The sequence below is a fragment of the Dipodomys merriami genome, unplaced genomic scaffold, assembly GCF_024711535.1.
Source record: "Dipodomys merriami isolate MVZ:Mamm:240054 unplaced genomic scaffold, mDipMer1.0.p SCAF_10, whole genome shotgun sequence".
Classification (NCBI taxonomy): Eukaryota; Metazoa; Chordata; class Mammalia; order Rodentia; family Heteromyidae; genus Dipodomys; species Dipodomys merriami.
The window spans coordinates 20,772,479-20,796,882 of record NW_027202271.1 but is presented as its reverse complement, the minus strand read 5'-3'; the positions used below and the strand labels follow the sequence as shown (position 1 = coordinate 20,796,882).

The window sequence follows — 24,404 nt, the reverse complement described above, 5'->3', positions numbered from 1 at the left end:
ACACACAAATACATTTTAAGTGGAAATGGTCATTTTCATCTGAACGAGTGGTCGTAGAAATTAAAAACAATACTATAAATCTAAAGTATTAATAATTACTGTTTTTTTAAATTACTTCAGCCCTCCCCTTCCGATCCCAGAGTATCGAAATTCCGGCCCCACCCCTTCCCACCTCGGTCCCCAAATCAGTTTCGTTTCTGAGGCTCGGTTTAAGATTCTCGAAAATGAGCTGTGTGGCTCCCGGGCTAATTATTAATTAGGTCCCGCCCCTAGACAGTAAAGGGGAGGAAGTAAATGAGATTTCTGACCAATCACTGGAGTGGAAGGTGTGTCTTGGAGGCAATTTGTCCCGCCCCGCGTAGAAGTGGAGTTGTGGCGGCGCCAATGAGCGTGCAGCACGGTGGTAGGCGGGACCGAGCGTAGGCTGAGCTGTGTTGTGCTGGGTGGGAACCCGGAGCTCGGGTTTGTGGCTGCCGTCTCCAGCCACCTTCGCGAGTTTTGGGGGCTGGCAGACGTCCTGACCCTGGTACCTGAGCTCCCTTTGAGGACTGTAAGTCACGACCTGAGCCACTGTGGGGATCGGGTACTGCGGCCCTAATAAGGTACGGGTGCTCAGAGGGTGAGCGGGATGCGAGGTTTTCCCTGAGTGGGAAGTGCGGCTGTTCAACCCGACTATCGCAATCCTAATGCCCACTCCCCTCCCAGACCTCCCTTGCAGCCTCCGAAAACCAGAACCTGGCATTCTTGCAATAATTTCATGTCTTAGCCAAGGTTTTTGCTTCTGCTCTTTGGTCATCATCATTATCATTCTCTATTTTGGGGGTTTAGACTCAGGGTCTCCAGTGCTTATCCATTTTGAGCCACGCCCCCAGACCGCTAAGTTATTTTTGATCCTTAACTAAAAAACAAGCTACAAAGATTGACGTGATAAATTATATAAACTGTAAAGGAACTGAAGGGGAAACTATTTGCTAAGGTTAGATAAAAATCGAATTCATTTCTGGCGGATGCCGCTTGTTCACATCTGTAATTCTAACTACTCAGGAGGTTGAGATCTAAGGCCCTAGTTGGAAGCCAGGCCTAGGAATGTCGGTGAAACTCTTATCTCCAATCTAAAAACCAAATAGCCGGAAGTGGAGCTTTGGCTCTAATGGTAGAGCACTAACCTTCAACAAAAAAAGTTCAGGCCCAGATTTCAAGTCCCCAGACACACAGACACACACATAGATACATAGATACACACATACATACACACTTTTAGTTCATTTCTGAAAAGTTTATTCAATGCAAAACATGTGCCTGAGAGAGTGAAAAATGACTGGAGAAACAGGTTGAAGGTGCTCAGTGTGTCCTCCATTTGGGAAGAATAGTGTTTTTGTTTTGCTGTTGTTTTCATATTTTAATACCATAATTTATATGCTCCCTTGCTTCTTTAACACCAACCATTTAATTCCACAAAAATTAAGCAGGAAGCCCTGTGCTGGTGGCTCATACTTGTAAACCCAGCCACTCAGGAAGCTGAAATCTGAAGACTGCACTTTGAAGACAGCCTGAGTGGACAAATCTTAGAGACATTTATCTCCAATTAACCAGCAAAAAGCCAGAAGTGGAGCAGTGGCTCAAGTGGCACGCGCGCGCGCGCACACACACACACACACACACACACACACACACACACAAATTAAATGGAATTTTGTCGCTTAAAAAATATTTCATTGAGGGGCTGGGAAGGTAGCTCAGCGGTAGAGTGCATGCCTTGCGAGCATGAGGCCCTGGGTTCGATTCCTCAGCACCACATAAACAGAAAAAAGAAAAGCCAGAAGTGGCGCTGTGGCTCTAGTGGTAGAGCGCTAGCCTTGAGCTGAAGAGCTGAGGGACAGCACCCAGGCCCAGAGTTCAGGCCCCATGACTGGCAAAAAAAAAAAAAAAAAAAAATTTCATTGAGGATGGGAAGGAGAAACAAAGGAGGAGGCTACAATGCTTGATAAGAAATGTACTCATTATCTTGCCCATGTAATTGTAACCCCTCTGTACAGTATTTTCACAATAAAAAATAAATTAAAAAAATATTTCATTGAGGGGCTGGGAAGGTGGCTCAGTGGTAGAGCCCTTGGCTTGCATGCATGAGGCCCTGGGTTCAATTCCTCAGCACCACATAAGCAAAAAGAAAAAAAAAAACAGAAGTGGTGCTGTGTCTCAAGTAGTAGAGGGCTAGCTTGAGCTGAAGAGCTGAGGGACAGCGCCCAGGCCCAGAGTTCCAACCCCACAACCGGACCCCCCAAAAAAATTTTTTTTCATTGAGCCAGGTGTTGGTGCTCACGCCTGTAATCCTAGCTACTCAGGAGCTGAGATCTGAGGATCATGGTTCAAAGCCAGCTGGGGCAGTAAAGTCTGTGAGACTCTTATCGCCAATAAACCACTAGAAAACTGGAAGTGGAGCTGTGGCTTAAGTGGTAGAGCGCTCGCCTTGAGCTGAAGAGCTGAGGGACAGCACTCAAGCCCAGAGTTCAAGCCCCACAACCGACCAAAAAAAAAAAAAAAAAAAAGTTTATTGGACTTTCCTGCCCAGGCTGGCTTTGAACTGTGATCCTCAGATATCAGGCTAGGATTATAGGCATGAGCCACCAGCGCCCAGCTTGTTTTGTTCCTTAAAAGAATTACAGGTGGGGCTGGGAAGGTGGTTCAGTGGTAGAGCGCTTGCCTTGAATGCAGGAGGCCCTGGGTTCGATTCCTCAGCACCACATAAGCAAAAAGAAAAAGACCAGAAGTGGTGCTGTGGCTCAAGTGGTAGAGCGCTAGCCTTGAGCTGAAGAGCTGAGAGACAGCACCCAGGCCCAGAGTTCAGGCCCCACGACCAGACCGCCCCCCCCCAAAAAAAAAAGAAAGAAAAGAAGAGAATTACAGGTATTTAGTTTTAAAAGATCAAGCATGAGCCTGGCACCAGTGGCTCACACTTGTAATCCTAGCTACTCAGGAGGCTGAGATCTGAGAATTGAGGTTCAAAGCCAGCCCGGGCAGGAAAGTCCATGAAACTCTTATATCCAATAAACTACCAGAAAACCAGAAGTGGTGCTGTAGCTCAAGTAGTAGAACACTCACCTTGAGTTGAAAAGCTGAGGGACTGCGCTCAGGCCCAGAGTTCAAGCCCCATGATCGACAAAAAAAAAAAAAAAGAAAGAAAGAAAAGAAAAGATCAAGCATGGCAGGCTGGGAATGTAGCTTACTAGAAGAGTGCTTGCTTAGCATGCATGAAGCTCTGGGTCTAGGTTCAATTCCTCAGTACCACATAAACAGAAAAAGTTGGAAGTGGTGCTATGGCTCAAGTGGTAGAGGACTAGCCTTGAGCACAGAGGGGTTCAGGGACAGAGCCCAATCCCTGCATTTAAGCCCCAGGACTAGCCAAAAAAAAAAAAAAAAAGGGATCAAGCGTGGGGCCTGGAATGTAGCTCAGTGGTTCAATGCTTGCTTAGTTTAGGTAAAGCTCTGGGTTCAGTCCCCATCACCACAAAAATTTTAAAAATAAAAGAAGCAAAACCAAAGACTATTAAAAGGGTTAAAATGAAGCTGGACGCTGATGGCTATAACCAGCTACTCGGAGGCTGAGACCTGAAGGATCTGGTATGAAGTCAACTGAGGTATAGAAGTCCTCAAAACTTTTTCTCCAGGGACACTGGTGGCTCATGTCTATAATCCTATAGGGTTAGGAGGCTGAGATCTGAGGATCAGAGTTTGAACCAGCCTGGGTAGGAAAGTCTGTAAGATGTTTATCTCTAATTAACCACCAAAAAGCCAGAAATAGAGCTGTGGCTCAAGTGGTAGAGTGCTAGCCTTGAGTGAAAGAGCTCAGGGACAGCACCCAGGCCCTGAGTTTAAGCCCCGTGACTGATTTAAAAAAAAAAAAAAAAAAAAAAAAAGATAGCAGTTTGCAGTGGGCAGGAAAAACTAGTGGGGGAAATGCAGAGCATAGGCTGTTTGGTGACAAGCAGGAAAGAGTTGTATGACATTTCTGGATCCTCAAAAATTTGATAATCCACATGGGGAGTCAGATTAACAGATGTCATTAAAATGCTACAATCTAAAGGACAGAGTGACCCTTTGCTTGGTGTTTAGACATTGTGTAGAGCAGGTATCCTCCTTGCATGATGAACAATTTGTAGGCTTATCTACCCACCCACCCCCCTTGCCAGTCCTGGAGCTTGAACTGCAGGTGCAGGTGTGGTTGTTATCTTTGGGCCTTTTTTGTGTTCAAGGCTAGTACTCTACCACTTGAACCACAGCATCACTTTGGGCTTTTTCTGAGTAGTTTATTGGAGATAAGAAAGAATCTCATGAGCCGGGCGCTGGTGGCTCACGCCTGTAATCCTAGCTACTCAGGAGGCTGAGATCTGAGGATCGCGGTTCAAAGCCAGCCCGGGCAGGAGAGACCGTGAGACTCCTATCTCCAATAAACCACCAGAAAACTGGAAGTGGTGTTGTAGCTCAAGTGGTAGAGCGCTCGCCTTGAGCTGAAGAGCTGAGGGACAGCGCCCAGGCCCAGAGTTCAAGCCCCACGACCGACAAAAAAAAAAAAAAAGAAGAATTAAGAAAGAATCTCATGGACTTTCCCAGGCTGGCTTCAAACCATGATCCTCAGATCTCAGCCTCCTTAGTAGCTAGGATTAGAGTCATGAGCCACTGTTACCCAGCTCCTCCTCCTCCTCCTCCTCCTCCTCTTCCTCCTCCTCCTCCTCCTCCCTCCTCCTCCTCCCTCCTCCTCCTCCTTCTCCTTTTCTTCTTTGCCAGTCCTGGGGCTTGAACTCAGGGCCTAGGCATTGTCCCTTAGCTTCTTTGACTCAAGGCTAGCCTCTACCACTTGAGCCACAGCGCCACTTCCATTTTTTTCTGTTTATGTGGTACTGAGGAATCGAAACCATGGCTCCATGCATGTTAGGCAACACTCTACCACTAAGCCACATTCCTAGCGCTGCCTTATCTCTTTAAGAAGGCTGAAACCCCTAACAAACTTCCAGAACAAACAAGAATCATAAATATTCAAAACCAACACTGATCTTTATTCCTGAATAAATAAAAACACAAATACATTTAAATAAGGGAGATATATGAAAAATGGTAAAAAAAAAATATCTGTTAAGTTAGATGATATTTCTTTGGTTTTGATATACTGGGATTTGAACTTAAGGCCTTGGGCTTGCTAGGCAAGTGCTTTTCTAACCCATCTGCTATTAGAGGACTCTTACACTATACATTCTATTTCTGTATATGCTTTAAAAAGACCATTGAGGGCTGGGAAGGTGGCTCAGTGATAGAGCGCTTGCCTTGCATGCATGAGGCCCTGGGTTCGATTCCTCAGCACCACATAAAGAGAAAAAAAAAGCCAGAAGTGGCACTGTGGCTCACGTGGTAGAGCGCTAGCCTTGAGCTAAAGAGCTGAGGGACAGTGCCCAGGCCCAGAGTCCAGACTCCACGACCAGACCCCCGAAAAAAATAAATAAATAAAAATTATTAAATAAGGGCTGGAAAGGTGGCTCAGTGGTAGAGTGCTTGCCTTGCATGCCTGAGGCCTTGGGTTCAATTCCTCAGCACCACATAAGCAAAAAGAAAAAAGCCAGAAGTGGCACTGTGGCTCAAGTGGTGGAGCGCTAGCCTTGAGCTGAAGAGCTGAGGGGCAGCGCCCAGGCCCAGAGTTCAGGCCCCACGACTGGACCCCCCCAAAAAAATTATTAATTGATACAAAAGGCTACAATATTGGAGCTATGAAATAGTACATCCTGGAAGAATATACACCAAATTAAAATTGGTTACTTTTTTTTTTTCTGGTCGGTAATGGAACTTGAACTCTGGGTCTGGGCACTGTCCCTCAGCTCTTCAGCTCAAGGCTAATGCTCTACCATTTGAGCCACAGTGCCACTTCTGGTTTTCTGGTTGTTTATTGGAGATAAGAGTCTCATGGACTTTCTTCCCCCAGCTGGCTTTAAACTATGATCCTCAGATCTCAGCCTCCTGCGTAGCTAGGATTACAGGTGTGAGCCACTGGCACCCAGCAAAACTGGTTACTTTCAGGAGAAGAAAATGGACCGAGATTGGGAGTGGAGTTGGTGTAAACTTTAATATTTTCTATATTATTTGTTTGTATATTTTAAACATTTTGAGTTAGTAATGATAAACAACCACAAGACAAAGGATAATTTAAGCCAGCAACATGTTCCATTGAGAATCCTCATCTCTTTAGAGCCCAAATGGCACAGTGGGAGCTGCTGCAGAGTCTTGACAGCTTTTATCTGGACCAGCTGCACCGGCTGTATACAGAAAGCCTTCTGCCCATGGATGTTCGACAGTACTTGGCAGCCTGGATTGAAGACCAGAACTGGTGAGGGTTTTAAGAAATGGGCTGGGAAGGTGGCTCAGTGGTAGAGTGCTTGCCTTGCATGCATGAGGCCCTAGGTTCGATTCCTCAGCACCACATAAGCAGAAAAAGCCAGAAGTGGGGCTGAGGCTCAAGTGGTAGAGTGCTGGTCTACAGCTGAAGAGCTGGGGGACAGCGCCCAGGCCCAGAGTTCAGGCCCCACAATTGGCATTAAAAAAAAAAAGAAAAGAATTGAGGGAAGAAGAAAGTGCTTCCTTTCTCCTGAGCCTCCAACATCCTAGAGCTTGCAGAGATATTACCCTTGTCACTCCTGGTTTTCAGGAAAGAAGCTGCCCTGGGCAATGATGACTGCAAAGCCAAAATGTTATTCTTTCATTTCTTGGACCAACTGAACTCTGAATGTGGCCGCTGCAGTAAGGACCCAAAGAGCTTGTTGATACAGCACAACTTGCGAAAATTCTACAGGGATGTTCAGGATATTCAGGTGGAGTTGGGAATTATCGGTGGGAGTGTAGAGTATGGCTTGGGATGAGAAATAGTACCTAAGGTGCAAAGAGAATGGGGCAGACCTGGGGATGAGGGCAGAGTCTAGACTTGGGGGCTCATTGACAGAGAGGACTGAGTGTGGATAACACTATTGGGAGAAGGCTAGGGACTCAGGATTGGAAAATACTGGGAATATTAGAGAAAAGCTTGAGGGTGGCAGGTAACTGTAAATCGTTGAATTAGCTGAGCACCAGTGGCTCATGCCTACAATCCTAGCTACTCAGGAGGCTGAGAGCTGAGGATCACAGTTCAAAGCCAGCCCAGGCAGGAAAGTCTATGAGACTGTTATCTCCAATTAAGCACCAAAATAGTCAGAAGTGAAGCTGTGGCTTCACCGTGGATATCGAGAGCTAGCCTAGAGCAGAAAAAGTTTAGAGACAGCGCCCAAGCCCAGCATTCAAGTCCTAGGACTGGTGCACACACACACACATTAAAAAAAAATGTTGAGTGACTGGGAAGGTGGCTCAGTGTAGAGCGCTTGCCTTGCATGCATGAGGCCCTGGGTTCGATTCCTCAGCCCCACATAAGCAAAAAAAGCCGGAAGTGGCGTTGTTGCTCAAGTGGTAGAGTGGAAGCCTTGAGCTGAAGAGCTGAGGGACAGCATCCAGGCCCAGAGTTCAGGCCCCACAACCAACAACAACAACAACAACAAAATGTTGAGACAATATGTAACTTCTCTAGTATATATAAACAAGTGTCTGTGTATTATCCTCCAAGAGGATTAGGAAATACTTCTCAGACCAGCCTTGAAAAATGAATAAGGGTATGACAGGCAAGAAATGAGGGCAGATGGGGCTGGAAAGGTGGCTCAGTGGTAGAGCACTTGCCTTGTATGCCAGAGGCCCTGGGTTCGATTCCTCAGCACCACATAAGCAAAAAGAAAAAAGCCGGAAGTGGCGCTGTGGCTCAAGTGGTAGAGCACTAGCCTTGAGCTGAAGAGCTGAGGGACAGTGCCCAGGCCCAGAGTTCAGGTCCCACAACCGGACCCAAAAAAAAAAAAGAAAGCAGAGATAAGGGTTGGAGGAGGACATTCCAGGGAATAAGAATAGTCTTGGGCCGGGCGCCGGTGGCTCAGGCCTGGAATCTTAGCTACTCAGGAGGCTGAGATCTGAGGATCACAGTTCAAAGCCAGCCCAGGCAGCAAAGTCTGTGAGACTCTTATCTCCAGTAAACCACTAGAAAATCGGAAGTAGCACTGTGGCTCAAGCAGTAGAGTGCTCACCTTGAGCTGAAGAGCACAGGGACAGCAAGCACCCAAACCCAGATTTCAAGCCCCACAACCGACCAAAAAAAAAAATAGTCTTGGCCAGTGGTTCTCAACTGAGAGCCATTTTGCACTCACATCCAGGGGATATTTAGCAATGCCTGGAGACATTTTTGGTTGTTGTAAATGAAAGAGAAGAGATGTTACTGGGTAGCAGAAATTCTGCTAAACATCCTACAGGGTATAGGACAGTCCCAAGGTATAGGTTAAAGGAAAGAAGCAAACTGGGGATATAGATAAGTGGGAGAGCATTTTCCTAGCATGCACAAGGCCTTTGGTCAAATTATCAACCCCACAAAATTAAATAAAAAATCTTGTTGAATTAGATCAATCCTTTCTGTTTTATGGGGTGTTTTTTGTTTTGTTTTTGTTTTTTTGCCAGTCCTGAGGCTTGAACTCAGGGCCTGGGCACTGTCTCTGAGCTTCTTTTGATTAAGATTAGCACTCTACCACTTGAGCCATAGCACCACTTCTGGCTTTTTCTGTTTATGTGGTATGGAGGAATTGAAGTCAGGACTTCATGCATGCTAAGCAAGCACTCTATCACTAAGCCACATTTCCAGCCCTTCTTTCTGTTTTCTTTTCTTTCTTTTTTTTTTAAATTGTATTTTTTTAATCTTTTCTTTTTTGGTACTGGGGATCAAACCCAGGACGTTGCACTTGCTAGGCAAGTGCTTTGCCACTGAGCTACATCTCAGCCCCTTCTTTCTGTTTTCTTACCTAGGTCTTTCCCCAAGGTGCTACTCAGTTGGCTGAGTTGATCTTTAATCTCCTTCTAGAGGAACAAAGAATTCTAAATCAGGCTCAGAGGACTCAGATGGTAAGAACAATTTCATAGTGTGTTCGGAAGCTCTTGGCATAGAAAGGGACTTTGTTAAGAACTTAGAGAATTTGGGCTGGGAAGGTGGCTCAGTGGTAGAGCACTTGCCTTGCATGCCTGAGGCCCTGGGTTCGATTCCTCAGCACCACTTAAGCAAAAAGAAAAATCTGGAAGTGGCTCAAGTGGTAGAGCGCTAGCCTTGAGCTGAAGAGCTGAGGGACAGCACCCAGGCCCAAAATTCAGGCCCCACAACCGGATCCCCCCCCCCCAAAAAAAAAGAACTTAGAGAATTTGCCTCAGAACAGGATCCACTGCTGTGAAAGGTTACAGTTTAAAATGTGCTCAGAGTCTTTTATTTCAGGAGCAAGACATACCAGATCTTGAAATGCCCATGGAGAATGAACAGGTGGAGATCGAATCCCGAATCCTGGATCTAAAAGCTATGATGGAGGTTGGTGGATGTGGCAAGAGTTGGGGTGGGAGGGTTTATCCTTCTTCCTCCCTCAGAAGTTATCTCATTAAAGTCCCTTCCTCTGTACAGAACCTGGTGAAATCCATCACACAACTGAAAGACCTGCAGGATGTCTTCAGCTTCCGATTCGTGATTCTCAACCAAAGTAGGAAAGCACAGGGGGCATGTTGGCTGGGAGGCTAGGTTGGAGGAGAGCAGAAAGGGAAAGCTCCAGTGAGCAATAGTTACCGTTAGCCACATGTCACTGTTTATAGTCCTCACATATAGGACTACAAGTGCCAGGGTGTGTTGTAGAAGCTGGGCTGGAGGTAGAGCTAAGGGACAACTTCTGTGTTTTGGGGTTTTTTGGGGGGAGGGTTGGTCGTGGGGTTTGAACTATGGGCTTTGGGCGCTATCCCTCAGCTCTTCAACTCAAGGCGAGCGCTCTACCACTTGAGCCACAGCACCACTTCTGGTTTTCTAGTGGTTTATTGGAGATAAGAGTCTCATAGACTTTCCTGCCAGGGCTGGCATTGAACCGTGATCCTCAGATCTCAGCCTCCTGAGTAGCTAGGATTACAGGTGTGAGCCACCAGCACCCTGGAAGGACAACTTCTGAATATTGGAGGAAATGCATAGAAAATGTCCTTATTCAGTTCAGTAGACTTCTAGTATATTCAGAATTTTCCAGAGAGCTCCAGGTTCCCGTCCATGGTGTGGCTTTCCCTTCTCCCTCCTAAATTTCCCTTTGCTGACACTGACTGAGCCCCATCCAAGAAAGAGAAGAAGTTTGGTAGCCAATGGCTTCTGCCTGTAATCCTAGCTACTCCAGAGGCTGAGATCTGAGGATCACAATGCTCAAAGGTAGGAAAAGTCCATGAGAACCTTATCTCCAATCAATCACCAAAAAGCCAGAAATGGAGCTGTGGCTCAAGTGGTAGCGCACCAGCTTTGAAGGACAGTGCTCAGACCCTGAGTTCAAGCCCTAGTATCAGCACAAAAGAGAGGGGCAGGGAAAAGGAGAAGAAGGAAAGAAGTGCCTAGTTTAACTCCTACTCATGCCATTTAGGGAAACCATCTTCGGACCCCCATCACAGCACGCAACAGCAGCTTGTGCAGAATACTGCCAATGAACTGGACAAAAGGAGAAAGGTGAGGGCAAAGGATAGAGGCAGTGGGCAGGGGGAGTGGCTGGGAAAATAGAGGGATCTAGGGACCCTGACCCTGTCACTTTGGCCTTGTTGTCTCTTCATCAGTCAGAGGGTGAAGTCTAGTGGTCAGAGGTACTCAGCACTTATATCTTCTCTCCTAGGAGGTACTGGATGCTTGTAAAGCACTGGTGGGCCGATTAACTACCCTAGTCGAACTACTGCTGCCAAAGTTGGATGAATGGAAAGTCCGGCAACAAAAAGCCTGCCTTGGAGCGCCACTGGACCATGGGTTGGAACAACTGGAGAAATGGTAAGAGGAAATGCATTTTCTTCCCCTCCTGATCCGAGCCACTCCTTGTGTTTTGTGAGATGACATGGGCTACACACAGCAAGGAACACTGACTGCTCTCAATGGCTTCCCCTCTCCAGAGTGAGCCCAACTCTTTTGTCTCACTGGAGCTATATTCTGTTTGTTTTGTGTTGGTCCTGGTGTTTGAACTCAGGGCCTGGGCTTTAGTACTCAAGGCTAGTGCTCTACCACTTGAGCTACTCCACTTCCTGCTTTTGGGTGGTTAATTAGAGATAAGACTGTCATGGGCTTTCCTGTCCTGGCTAGCTTTGATATACTCTGCTTTTTAATCTTCGTGACACAAGTAACACAAAGGCCTAGTCTTTGCTTTGGAGAAAGTAAGGAATTGATGCACAATGTAACTTTTCATTTTGTGATTTGACCTCCGGACTTCATGTTTGCTAGGTGGGCTCTCTGTTGTTTGAGCACCGGCCCTTTCTCCCCTCCCTGATTATTCTTAAATAGAGTCTTACTTTTTCATCCAGGCTGGCCTGGACAATTGCCACATCTGAGATGATGGGCACACACCACCATGTCTACTTTTTTTTTTTTTTTTGGGGGGGAGGGCCAGTCCTGGGGCTTGAACTCAGAGCCTGAACACTGTCCCTTAGCCTCTTTTGCTCAAGATTAGCCCTCCACCACTTGAGCCATAGCACCGCTTCTGGCTTTTTCTGTTTAAGTGGTACTGAGGAATCAAAACCAGGGCTTTGTGCATGCTAGACAGGCATTTTACCACTAAGCCACATTCCTAGCCCCCTAGATTTGACAAGTTGAAGGCCCTTGAGAAAGCCACCTTTTTTGTGTGCTTCAGTTTTATCCTCTGTGAAACAGGTATAATACTAGTACCTACACCATGGGCTGGTTGTAAGTGTATTTCATTAATGTGTGTGAAACACAATAAATCATACACAGCAAACATCATGTTAGAGATAACTTTCATGTTAATAAACCTCGTATCAGTTTCATGTGTGAAATGACTTTGATTTTTTTCATCTCTTGAATTAGGAATCATGCTTAATAATCTGTTATATGCTTCCAAATCAGTTTTTTCCAGAATTTTTTTTTGGGGGTCCGGTTGTGGGGCCTGAACTCTGGGCCTGGGTGCTGTCCCTCAACTCTTCAGCTCAAGGCTAGCACTCTACCACTTGAGCCACAGCACCACTTCCGGCTTTTTTCTTTTGCTTATGTGGTGCTGAGGAATCGAACCCAGGGCTTCATGCATGCAAGGCAAGTGCTCTACCACTGAGCCACCTTCCTAGCCCCCAGAATTTTTTTTTATTTGCTGGTCCTGGGGGCTTCATCTCAGGGCCTGGCACTGTCCCTGACTCTTCGTTCTCAAGGCTAGTGCTCTGTCACTTGAGCCACAGTGTGACTTCCAGATTTTTTGAGTAGTTTATTAGAGAAAATAATAATAATAGCCAGCCTGTGCTGGCTTCAAACCATGAGCCTCAGGTCTGAGCCTCCAGAGTAGCTAGGATTACAGGTGTGAGCCACCAGTGCCCAGCTCTCCCAGAACCTTGATGGTGACTCCACCCCAGAAACTCAGGGATTCTCTCTCTCTGGATTCTGTTGCCAGGTTCACAGCTGGAGCAAAGCTATTGTTTCATCTGCGGCAGCTCCTGAAGCAGCTGAAGGAATTGAGCCACATGGTTGCGTATAAGGGTGACACTTTCAAAGATGGGGTACATCTACAGAAGGCCCAAGTCACAGAGTTACTACATAATCTGCTCCAGAGGTCTGGTGGCCAGGGAGGGAGCTCTGGGAAGAGCAGAAGGAAAGAAATAACAGGGGACATTCTTACACATACTGATAACCTTCTCCATACCTCTGTCCGCAGAGCATTTGTGGTGGAGGCTCAACCCTACATGCCCCAAACTCTCCATCGGCCCCTCATCCTCAAGACGGGGAGCAAGTTCACCGTCCGAACACGGTTGGCATTATAGAGCACCTGCCTTCTTTTTCCAGCCCTGTCACTATGCACTGGTATTTTTTGCCTTTACAGATCTCACTCCTGTCCTTTCTTTTTTCTCTCCTTTATATTCATCTTCTTCCTTTAATTCTTTCCCTTAGCTTCTTAGCTTTTGCTAAACCCTTACCTGGCCTCTCCAGGAGGTTAGATGGTCCCAATCCATCTTCCTTTCCCCACAGGCTGCTAGTGAGACTCCAGGAAGGCAATGAGTCACTGATGGCAGAAGTCTCCATTGACAAGTAAGTTAGCACAGGTGCATGGTGGGACCAAGGGACGGACAGGACATGGGCTGGGGTGGAGGTAGTATGAACTAACTCTTCCTCCCCTTTCATTACTTCTGGGGGCCCCTACTATGTGACATACAAGAGCAACTACAAGTTGGGTATTAAAATGTGCAGGGGCTGGGAAGGTGGCTCAGTGGTAGAGCGCTTGCCTTGCATGCCTGAGGCCCTGGGTTCAATTCCTCAGCACCACATAAGCAAAAAGAAAAAAGCCAGAAGTGGCACTGTGGCTCAAGTGGTAGAGTGTTAGCCTTGAGCTGAAGAGCTGAGGGACAGCACCAGGCCCAGAGTTCAGGCCCCATGACCCACCAAAAAATAAAAAATAAAAAAGTAAAATAAAATGTGCAAATAAGAATACTGGCTCGAGCTAGGCACAGTGGTTCATGCCTATAATCCTAGTTAGGAGGTAGAGATATGAGGATTGTGGTTCAAAGTTAGCCCTGGCAGAAAAGTACTGGTGAGACTGATTTCCAATTAATGATTCAAAAACCAGAAGTGGAGCTGTGGCTTAAAGTGGTGGAGTGCTAGCCTTGAGCAAGAAAGTTCAGAACAGTGCCTAGGCCCTGAGTTCAAGCCCCACAACAGACAAAAGAAAAAGAAAACAATGCGGGACACTGGTGGCTTATGCTTGTAATCCTAGCTACTCAGGAGGCTAAGATCCCAGGATTGTGGTTCAAAGCCAGCCTGGGCAGGAAAGTCCATGAAAGTCTTATCTCCAATAAATGACCAGAAACCTGGAACTGGCTCTGTGGCTTAGTGGTAGAGTTCTAGCCTTGAGCTGAAGAGCCGAGGGACAGTGCCCAAACCCAGAGTTCAAGCCCCACGACTGACAAAAGAAAAGAAAAGAAAAGAAAAAGAATACAAGCTTAGAGAGATTGTCTTTTCTATGAGCTCACATAGCTACTGAGATGCAGGTTTGAACTCGTGTATTTAATTACAAAAATCAAGTTCCTAACTTCTGTACTTTTGTACTTTTTAATTATTATTATTTTTAAATTTCTTTTCAGGAATCCTCCTCAATCACAAAGGTAGGTACCTGACCAGGATACCTGCAGACGTCTGTGCTGTACCACGTTTGGCAGCTCTGGTGGGAAGACAAACAGGGGAATTTGGGTGGGACATGGATAAAGAGAGAAGGGAGTGTGAAATGAAATAGAATTTCTGTTTTCCTGCTGAGTTTAAAAAATAACTATTCTAAAAAAAATCCTACTCTTGGCTGGATGCTGGTAGATCATACCTGTAATCCTAGGTACTTAGGGAGCTGAGAGCTGAGGATCATTGTTTAAAGCACAGCCCTGGCACACAAATGCAAAGGATTCATCTCCAATTAACCAGCATAAAGCCAGAAGTAGAGGTGTGGCCCAAGTAGTAGAGCACCAGCCTTGATCCAAAGAACTAAGGAAGTGCCCCCTGAGTTCAAGCCCCAGTACTACCACTGACATAAAAATAAATAAAATTTAAAAATAAACATAATTTTGCTCTTTATCTCCATTCATTTTCTTTCTCTTGGAACAGCTTCCGGAAGTTCAACATTCTAACCTCAAACCAGAAAACTTTAACCCCAGAGAAAGGACAGAAAGAGGGTTTAATTTGGGACTTCGGCTTCTTGGTAAGGAGGATAAAGGACTGTTAGACTAGAGAAACTTTCCAAGCCCTGATACAAAATAGGAAGATCCAGGGACCTTGGAGTCCCACTCTGACATTCTCTCTCTTTACTCCCAATCCACAGTCACTGGTAGAGCAACGTCCAACTGGTCAAGGAAAGGGCAACAATAAGGTAAGGCCAAGAATTTGCCAAAGCAATAAATCAGGGAATTTGCCAAAGGATCCTCTTATCACTGTCTCTGGCTGTCACAGGGACCGATGACTGTGACAGAAGAATTGCACATTATCAGCTTCACGGTCAACTATATCTACCAGGGTCTGAAGACGGAGCTGCAAGTGAGTGAAAGAAAGTAGGAGAACATGGGGCAGATTTGGAGAGCGGCATGGGGAGGATATAAACGGAAGACTTTGAGGGTGGACTGTCCCCCTTTGCCTGTCCCTAGGAAATATCTGCAGTTAAGAACATCATATCCACCGGGCGCCGGTGGCTCACACCTGTAATCCTAGCTACTCAGGAGGCTGAGATCTGAGGATCACGGTTCAAAGCCAGCCCAGGCAGGAAAGTCCGTGAAACTCTTATCTCTAGTTGACCACTAGAAAACCAAAAGTGGCTCTGTGACTCAACTGGTAGAGCGTTAGCCTTGAGCTGAACCGTTCAGGGACAGTGCCCAGGCCCAGAGTTCAAACCTCATGACCAACAAAAAAAGAAAAGAAAAAGAACATCATATCCGTCCTCCCTGACTCTTATCTTCTCCCCAGACGGACACTCTCCCTGTGGTGATTATTTCTAATATGAACCAATTGTCCATTGCCTGGGCCTCCATTCTGTGGTACAATCTTCTCAGCCCAAATCAGGTAGGAGATGAGGCCAGTGGGTGAGTATAGATGGAAGGGGATGGAAGCCTGGTGTGAGGGACTGTTTTAGAACCATCCGACTCTCCTCCCATTCCCACAGAACCAGCTGTTCTTCTCCAGCCCCCCTCTGGCTCCCTGGAGCCTACTGGGCCCTGCTCTCAGTTGGCAGTTCTCTAACTATATCGGCCGAGGTCTGGATGCTGAGCAGCTGAGCATGTTAAAGAACAAACTCTTCGGTACACATCTCCTTTTCTTTCCCTTTCCCCAGCCTTAGTCTGCCCCTGCCTTGTGTCCCAGCTATCTATCCCACGACCCCTGCCTCAACTCTTTCAGTCATGTGACCTCTCTGTGACTGTCTGTTCCATAGGACAGAACTATAGGATGGAGGACCCACTGTTGTCCTGGACTGACTTCAGCAAGGTAACTGCTTGGATCTTGTGTAGCTAGATCTAGCCCAAACACTGCCCCATCTCTAGTGCTCCTCCCCTCCAACAGAGACAGCTCCACCTTTCCATTTCTCTTCCAGCGAGAGAGCCCTCCTGGCAAGATACCATTCTGGACATGGCTGGACAAAATTCTTGAGCTGGTACATGATCACCTGAAGGATCTCTGGAATGATGGGTAAGTCCTCAGTCACCCTTCCCATCTTTGTTCTTTTCTGAACTCAGAATGGACTAGGTGCACCCCCCCAGTGGCAAATAGAGATGGAGCTGAAACTCATACAGGGCCACAATTGTAATAATGGTAGTCATGGGCTGTATTTTTATCAAGGGCATCCTGTGCTCCCGAGCTTGGGGAATGCTTTCTTGAATTATCTCATTTAATTACTATGACCGTTCTGAGGGATGAGTGTTCCCAACTTCATTTCACATGAGGAAACTAAGTCTTAAGTTCAGGAACTTGCCCAAGGGACCGAGCTGGCATTTAAACCCAGGCCTTTGTGACTCTAGAGCCGTATTCTCACTGCCTGCCCATTTGTACATTACTTGGCCTTCATAAGATGCTGTTTGTGTGTGTGTGCGCGTGCGTGCATGCATGCATATAGTGAGGCTTAAACTCAGGGCCTTATGTTTTCCCTTAGCTTTTTTTGTCGTTGTGGCTTTTGTGTGTGTGTGTTTTCATCCTCGGGCTTGAATTCAGGGCCTGGGTGCTATCCTTTAGCTTTTTTTGGCTCAAGGCTAGTATTCTACTACTTGAGCCACATTGGGCTATTTTTGGTGATTAATGAGAAACAAAAGTTTCAAGGACTTTTCTGCCCTCCACTGGCTTTGAGCTCAGATCTCAGATCTCAGCCTCGTGCATAGCGAGGATTACAGGTATGAGCTATCAGTGCCCAACTTCTTCCTTGGCCTTTTTGCCCAAGGCTGGTACCCTACCACTTGAGCCACACTTCCACTTCCAGCCTTTTTGCTAGTTAATTGGAGATAAGAGGCTCAGGCTCAATTCTCAGATCTCAGCTTCCTGAGTAGCCAGGATGACAGCACCCAGCTGTCAGGTGCTTTTCCTCTGTGTGATTTCACCAAATCCTCATGCCTTAAATCCACAGGTGGAGGAAGTGAAGTGATGGGGACATTTCTAAGTGACAGAGCTGGGGACAAAACCTGGCACTCGTTTCCATACAAGGGGGACAGGAATGGTGGGGCGGGGTGGGGGGAGGGGGACTGTATCTCAAGCTGCTTTTTCTGCACCAGACGCATTATGGGCTTTGTGAGTCGGAGCCAGGAACGCCGGCTACTGAAGAAGACCATCTCTGGGACTTTTCTGCTGCGTTTCAGTGAATCTGCAGAAGGGGGAATCACCTGCTCCTGGGTGGAACACCAGGATGGTCAGCTGCTCTTCCCTGCCTTTCCCCACAGCCTTTGTTTTCTACCTGATTCTCTTTTTTTGGGGGGAGGGTTCCGGTCATGGGGCCTGAACTCTGGGCCTGGGCACTGTCCCTCAGCTCTTCAGCTCAAGGCTAGCGCTTGAGCCACAGTGCCACTTCTGGCTTTTTTTTTCTTTTTGCTTATGTGGTGCTGAGGAATCGAACCCAGAGCCTCAGACATGCAAGGCAAGCGCTCTACCACTGAGCTACCTTCCCAGCCCTCTACCTGATTCTCTATCCCTCTGCCTGTCTTTGGTTTTCTATACTATGTACTGAATCCTGCAGTAGCTTTAGGGTTAGGCAACCTGGGTGGGGAGCAATGGGGCCAGGCTCTTGTCTCTAGCCAACCTGTTCCTACATCCACTCTTCAGGTAAGATGCCCATCCGATCTGTGCAGCCCTTCACCAAGGAAGTGCTGCAGTCCCTCCCACTGACCGAAATCATCCGCCACTACCAGCTGCTCACTGAGGAGAACATCCCTGAGAACCCACTGTGCTTCCTCTATCCCCGGATCCCCCGTGATGAGGCTTTCGGGCGCTACTACCGGGAAAAAAGTGGGTTTCATTGCCATACTTTGTCCTAGATTGCAACTACTTTCAGACATCCATATCAGCTTCTCTCGCGCTCTTAAATAATTTTACTGTTACTATTAATGTGTTATACAGAGGGGTTACCATTTCATAAGTCAGATAATGAGTAAATTTATTTTTTTTGGACAAAGTCATCTCTTCCTTCACTTTCCCCCAGTTTTCCCCTCCCATCCCTGCTCACAAGTTACATGGTTCATTTTCCACAGAGTATATACTGAATAGCATGATTGCATTTGTTCACTCTTCCTTCCTCCCTTTCTGCATTCTCCCTGTACCTGCCCTCCTAAAAGAAAAACTACCCAAAGCAAAACCAAACACCACCATTGGCAAGAATAACAACAACAACAAAAACAAAGGTATATGGCCAAGGGCTGGTGGCTCATGCCTGTTATCCTAGCTACTTAGGAGGCTGAGATCTGATGGTTATGGATCAAAGCCAATCCAGGCAGGAAAGTCTGTAAGACTTATTTCTAATGAACCACTGGAAAACCAGAAGTGGAGGTGTGGCTCAAAGTGGTAGAATGCTAGCCTTGAGTGAAAAAGCTCAGGGATAGCACCAGGTCCTGAGTTCAAGCCCCACGACTGACAAATAGACAAAAAACAAAAAATCTTGTTGCCATTGCCTGGAATTCATTTTAATAAATAGTATTTTAAATGTTCAGAGAGGGCTGGGAATGTGGCTTAGTGGTAGAGTGCTTGCCTAGCATGCATGAAGCCCTGGCTCAATTCCTCAGTACTGCATACACAGAAAAGGCCAGAAGTGGTGCTGTAGCTTAAGTGGTAGAGTGCTAGCCTTGAGCAAGAAAGAGAAGCTCAGAGACAGTGCCAAAGCCCTGAGTTCAAGCCCTAGGACTGGCAAAAAAAAAAAAAAATGTTCAGAGAAGTTACACCTTTGTGTTCATCCCCTAAGGATAATCCCCTTTCGTCTGACTGCTGTGTGTCATCGCTTAAAATCCTGTATAGGTTATCATGTCCAGATATATTTTAGATCTTGCTTCCACGTATAAGAGAAAACATGTGCCGGGCGCTGGTGGCTCACGCCTGTAATCCTAGCTACTCAGGAGGCTGAGATCTGAGGATCGCGGTTCAAAGCCAGCCCAGGCAGGAAAGACCGTGAGACTCCTATCTCCAATAAACCACCAGAAAACCGGAAGTGGCGCTGTAGCTCAAGTGGTAGCGCGCTCACCTTGAGCTGAAGAGCTGAGGGACAGCGCCCAGGCCCAGAGTTCAAGCCCCACGACCGACAAAAAAAAAAAAAAAAGAGAGAGAAAACATGTGACATTTGTCTCTCTTAAGTTTGACTTACCTCACTAAACATAATTTATTCTAGGCCCATCCATTTTCCTACAAATGACATCCTTTTATTCTTTCTAATGGATGAGTAAAACTCCTTTGTGTACATATACCACATTTTACCAATCCATTCATTCTCTCTATTTTGCTGGTGCCATGGCTTGCACACAGAGGACTGGTACTCTCTTTCACAACTTTCTTCCTTACAGTGGTTGCTCTACCACTTCATCACACACCCCAGTCCAGCTTCTTTTTGCTGGTTCATTGGAGAGTGTTGAAGATTTTTCTCTTTTCTTTTTGCTTATGTGGTGCTGAGGAATCGAACCCAGGGCCTCAGGCATGCAAGGCAAGCGCTCTACCACTGAGCCACCTTCCCAGCCCTGTTGAAGATTTTTCTGCTCAGTCTGACTTTGAACCATGATCCTCCAGGTCTTAGCTTCCTGAGTTGCTAGGATTATAAGCATGAGCCACTGCACCTGGTTCTAGCCCCTTCTTTTTTAAAATAATTTTGGTTGAGATTAAGTGATTACATAAATTTCAGAAATGTCACAGTATTGTAGGATAGTGATAGTTAAAGCCATAAACACATTTTACCCTTCACAAGGCACATTGTCATTATCTTGGCCTATAAAGTTTGTGAAGTCTATAAGCTTTGACAATACAACTATTTCTTCTGAGTTGGGTGATATGTCCATTTCTTTCTTTTTTCTTAGTGTTAGCTGTTCCCTCTTTCCCACCCTCCCATTGCTGCCCTTGAGTTGCTTAGTTCATTTTTATCAATATTCAGTGCAGCTGATGTTAGCCCTGTCTTTTAAACACAGGAACACAGATACACACTAGAGCTAAGGGATTATTAGTCTGTGGGCACACTAGTTAGTGGGTAGATATGATTGATTGTCAATGCTATCTGCACTTAGGGGAACCTTGAGCCCTGTGTCTAACCCTCTGACTTCTTACCTCCTATGTGTGTCTCCACAGTTAATCTTGAAGAACAGAGAAAATACCTGAAACATAGGCTCATTGTAGTCTCTAACAGGTAAGATACAAATCCTTCACCCATCCTCCTAATCCTTTTGGCCTGCTAAAAGTGGCTACCTGCTCAACCCTAGTCCCTCCATCCTTGTTTCTTTCCTTCCCCACACTTTCCAGGCCTCTAGATTTTTCCCATTCTCTTATTTTACCTCCTTTCCTACTTTCCTGCTGCCTGTTAATAATAGTCATAATCACTAGTGTTAATAGGCACCTACAAGATACTAAGCATAGTACTAAATTGCTATTCTTCCCCTGCTTCCTCCTTCCTGTTTTACCCTCTAGTAAGCTTTTTTTTTGGGGGGGGGACGGGGGGTTCAGTCATGGGGCTTGAACTGTTGATATGGGCGCTATCCCTCAGCTCTGCAGCTCAGGCTAGTGCTCCACCACTTGGGCCACAGCATCACTTCCAGTTTTCTGTGTGGTTTATTGGAGAGAAGAGTCTCACGGACTTTCCTGCCCAGGCTGAGTAGCTAGGATTACAGGCGTGAGCTATCGATGCCTGGCTTTAGTAACCATTTTTTTACTCTCCACTTCTTGTTTTAGCTTCCACAGATGAACGAGGATATGTGGTATCTGAAATTCCATCTGTGTTGTCAAAAATGATAGTATTTCATTTTATGAAAATACTGGCTGGGCTGGGAATGTGGCTTAGTGGTAGAGTGCTTACTGAGTACACATGAAGCCCTGGGTTCGATTCCTCAGTACCACATAAACAGAAAAAGCTGGAAGTGGCATTGTAGCTCAAGTAGAGTGCTAGACTTGAGCAAAAAGAAGCTCAGAGACAGTGCTCAGTCCCCTGAGTTCAAGTCCCAAGACTGGCAGAAAAAAAAAAAAAGAAAGAAAATACTGGATGTGCTGGTGGTTCATGCCTATAATCCTAGCTACTCAGATCTGAAGATCTACTGAGACCTGAAGATCACAATTAGAAGCCAGCCTAACCAGACAAATCCATGAAACTCTTATTTCCAATTAACTATCAGAAAGCTCGAACTAGAGTTGTGGTTCATGTGGTAGCGTATCAACCATGAGTGAAAAAGCCAAACTACTAACATACACACATACAAAATACCAGCTGAGTAATGCTCCATTTTTAAAATATATACATCATCTCAGAGATTTCATTTCTTGGCGAGTATTCTGCAATAAGCATGGGAATGTAGATATCATGTTTTGGTTTGGTTTGGTTTGGTTTTGTGATCATGGGGCTTGAACTCAGGGCCTGGATCCCTGAACTTGCTCAAGGTTAGTGCTCTACCACTTGAGCCACAGTGCTACTTCCAAATTTTTCCTGGTAGTTAATTGGAGCTAAGAGTTGCATGGACTTTTCTGGCTTTGAACAGTGATCCTCAGATTTCAGCCTCCTGAATGGCTAGGATTACAGGTGTGAGCCACCAGCGCCTGGCCCCCCTATTGACTTTTTAGAATAGAGAGACAATCTCTCCTTGCTATACCATACCTTATTTCACCTTAACTGCCAAGCCCTACTTTGTCTGTTTTGTGATTGGAAGACAGACGGATGAGCTGCTACAACCCAAGGAACTTGAACTGGACCCAGAACTCGAGGCACCAGATTTGAAGTCAGAGCTGATGCCAGAGCAAAGTCTGGACCTGGAGTTGGAGCCACTGCTACAGGCAGGGCTGGATCTGGGCTCAGGGCTGGATCTGGGCTCAGCACTGGAACCCAGCTCAACACAAGAGCCCAAGCTAGAACCTGGGCTCGAACCCACACTATGCACGATCTCACCAAGAATGCTGGAGCCAGAATTGAAACCTGCATTACAGCAAGAGCCAGATTTGCCCTGTGATCTGCGATACTTGGAGACTGAAGGAATGGAAAGTAAGTAATGGAGAGACAGGGCCAGGGAAAAGGGGACCCAATCCTTCTCCTACTTCTTCCCCTCACCTATTACAGAAAGGCTGAGCTCCAACCTCTTATAAGAGTCAGATTCCTTTAGGTTAGGAAAGGATCCTGACTCTAGGAAGTACACTTGTTTCTTTAATCCCCTACTGCCACCACATACCATTCCTCCAGCCCCCCATCTCCTCTTACATCCTGTCCAGGCCTTTATTGCCTTGCTCCCTCACACTCTCTGCTGGGTTGGGAACTCTCAAGTTAACTGTGGGCCTGATTTTTCCTTCTTTATTACCTAGTTTTCAGATATATAAAGATTGATGAAATCATGCCACATGGCGACCCACTGCTGGTTGGCCAGAACATTGTGGATGAAGCTTACATCTCCTGCCCAAGCCATTTTGACACAGATGGACCCCTGATGACTTCTGACTACTAAGAACTACATTTCCTCTGATATTTCTATGTCTGACTCCCTCCCACCTCCCACGTCATAATGCTGCTCTCTAAGGATGGGAAATCAGGCATTCTAAGCCGGACTAACTGAAGTTGGGAGTGAGAGACAAAAGAAGAGCAAGTATATGGAAGGGGCGGCAAAGACTCAGGATAATTGCTAGTCATGGTTCTAAAGAGAATCCTGGAGGATGCCTGCTGTGCTGGATGGTACAAGGTCCTGTGGTCAGACCAGGACAGTTGGAAGATACTTGGAATGCCTAGGATAGGGCCGCCTTTCCACTACAGAAGAATTTTGGCATTTTAAAATAGCTGATAAGGTTGAACTGATGCAGACCACTATTGATCTTTGGTGGGGAGCATCAGCATTGGGTAGAATTCCTCTCTCTCCCTCTCTCCTTCTCACTGTCCTCTAGTTATTGTTGTATTTAGCACTTTGTATATACTAGGTAAGTACTACACACACCACACACCTCTAGTTCTTCACTTCTCTTTTGTTTCCTTCAGGTCTAGAATAACCTTTTCCTTTCTTCTTCCCTTTACTCCTGATGCCAAATTCCAGTGTCACATACACACACACACACACAGTGTGACTTTTTTGCTCAAGACTGGTTCTTTACAACTTGAGCCACACCCTACTTCCAGCTTTTTGTTGGTTATTGGAAAAGTCTCACAGACTTTTCTGCTTGGGCTGCCTTGGAACCACTATCTTCAGGTCTGAGCCTCCTAGCTAGGATTACAGGCATGAGCCGCCAATGTCCAGCTTCAATCCTAAATTTCTAGCTTTCTGCCTCCGCCCACCATGTGATACTCTGCCCTAAGGAAGGGTATAGGAGGAGGGCTGTTCTTACCAGTTCTCTGCACTGCTCTGCTGCACAATTTCTCATCAAATGGTCCTGCTATTCTAATGTGACCCTGAAGCTTTACATTGCTATCTTAGGCTTTGTTGGCTCTACTTTCCCAATACTTAAGGGGTATAGGATTGCTGAGAATTTGGAGATTGCTTTTTATAATATTAGATAGAATTTAGTGTCTTTGTAGAGAAAGAAAAATAGAGATCAGCTATTTTGCTATGAAGATGATCATCCTTTCTTTTGTAAAATGTATTGTTTACCTTATACAAGATTTCTATTCCTTGGCTGTGACTTGGGCAAAGGCTATATTCCTGGAACTGAGAGCCTTGAAGGTTTTTGTAGGAGCTGGACATCCTCAAACCTTAACCATTCCTAGGGATCCCAAGGGGTAATTACTACTGCTCTAAGAGATACTTCTACTATAACTTGAGATATAAACAAATGTTAGGCTCTGCACATGTGGCTATTTCCTGTCTGGATGTCAGAAGAACAGTTCTGTTTAGAAAAGGGCCCCTCTGAACAAAAAAGGCTAATAAATGTTGTGCCAACCATGTCTCATCTTAGAAATTTTTATTTCTCTATGCTTCTATACTAACATTCTTTTTTTTTTTTTTTTTGTCAGTTGTGGGGCTTGAACTCAGGGCCTGGCACTGTCCCTGAGTTCTTTGACTCAGACTAGCACTATACCACTTTTTTGGGGGGAGGGGGGGTGGTGTCAGTCATGGGGCTTGACCTCTGACCTCTGGGCTTGGGCACTGTCCCTCAGCTCTTCAGCTCAAGGCCAGCACTCTACCACTTGATCCCCAGCATC

At 46.1% G+C, this 24,404-nt stretch overlaps 1 protein-coding gene across 1 annotated transcript; it reads left to right on the top strand.

Annotated features, from left to right (window-relative positions):
• The first annotated feature begins 439 nt into the window (after positions 1-439).
• Stat2 (signal transducer and activator of transcription 2) lies at positions 440-24,146 on the top strand. The gene is made up of 24 exons (XM_070043271.1): positions 440-602; positions 6,230-6,367; positions 6,686-6,848; positions 8,899-8,994; positions 9,356-9,445; positions 9,536-9,611; positions 10,515-10,597; positions 10,758-10,906; positions 12,522-12,680; positions 12,783-12,875; positions 13,094-13,153; positions 14,203-14,223; positions 14,711-14,804; positions 14,925-14,972; positions 15,053-15,136; positions 15,560-15,655; positions 15,756-15,891; positions 16,023-16,075; positions 16,182-16,276; positions 17,347-17,480; positions 17,891-18,073; positions 20,381-20,438; positions 21,943-22,271; positions 22,586-24,146. The coding sequence occupies exons 2-24, from the start codon at positions 6,237-6,239 to the stop codon at positions 22,723-22,725; spliced, it is 2,571 nt and encodes an 856-aa protein (XP_069899372.1). The 5' UTR covers positions 440-602; positions 6,230-6,236; the 3' UTR covers positions 22,726-24,146.
• The last annotated feature ends 258 nt before the right edge of the window (positions 24,147-24,404 follow it).

Coding starts and splice junctions, on each gene's coding strand:
- Stat2 (XM_070043271.1), top strand. CDS start 6,237: ATGGCACAGTGGGAGCTGCTGCAGAGTCTTGACAGCTTTTATCTGGAC. Junction 12,681..12,782: donor CTACATAATCTGCTCCAGAG/GTCTGGTGGCCA, acceptor CTCTGTCCGCAG/AGCATTTGTGGTGGAGGCTC. Junction 18,074..20,380: donor GCGCTACTACCGGGAAAAAA/GTGGGTTTCATT, acceptor GTGTCTCCACAG/TTAATCTTGAAGAACAGAGA.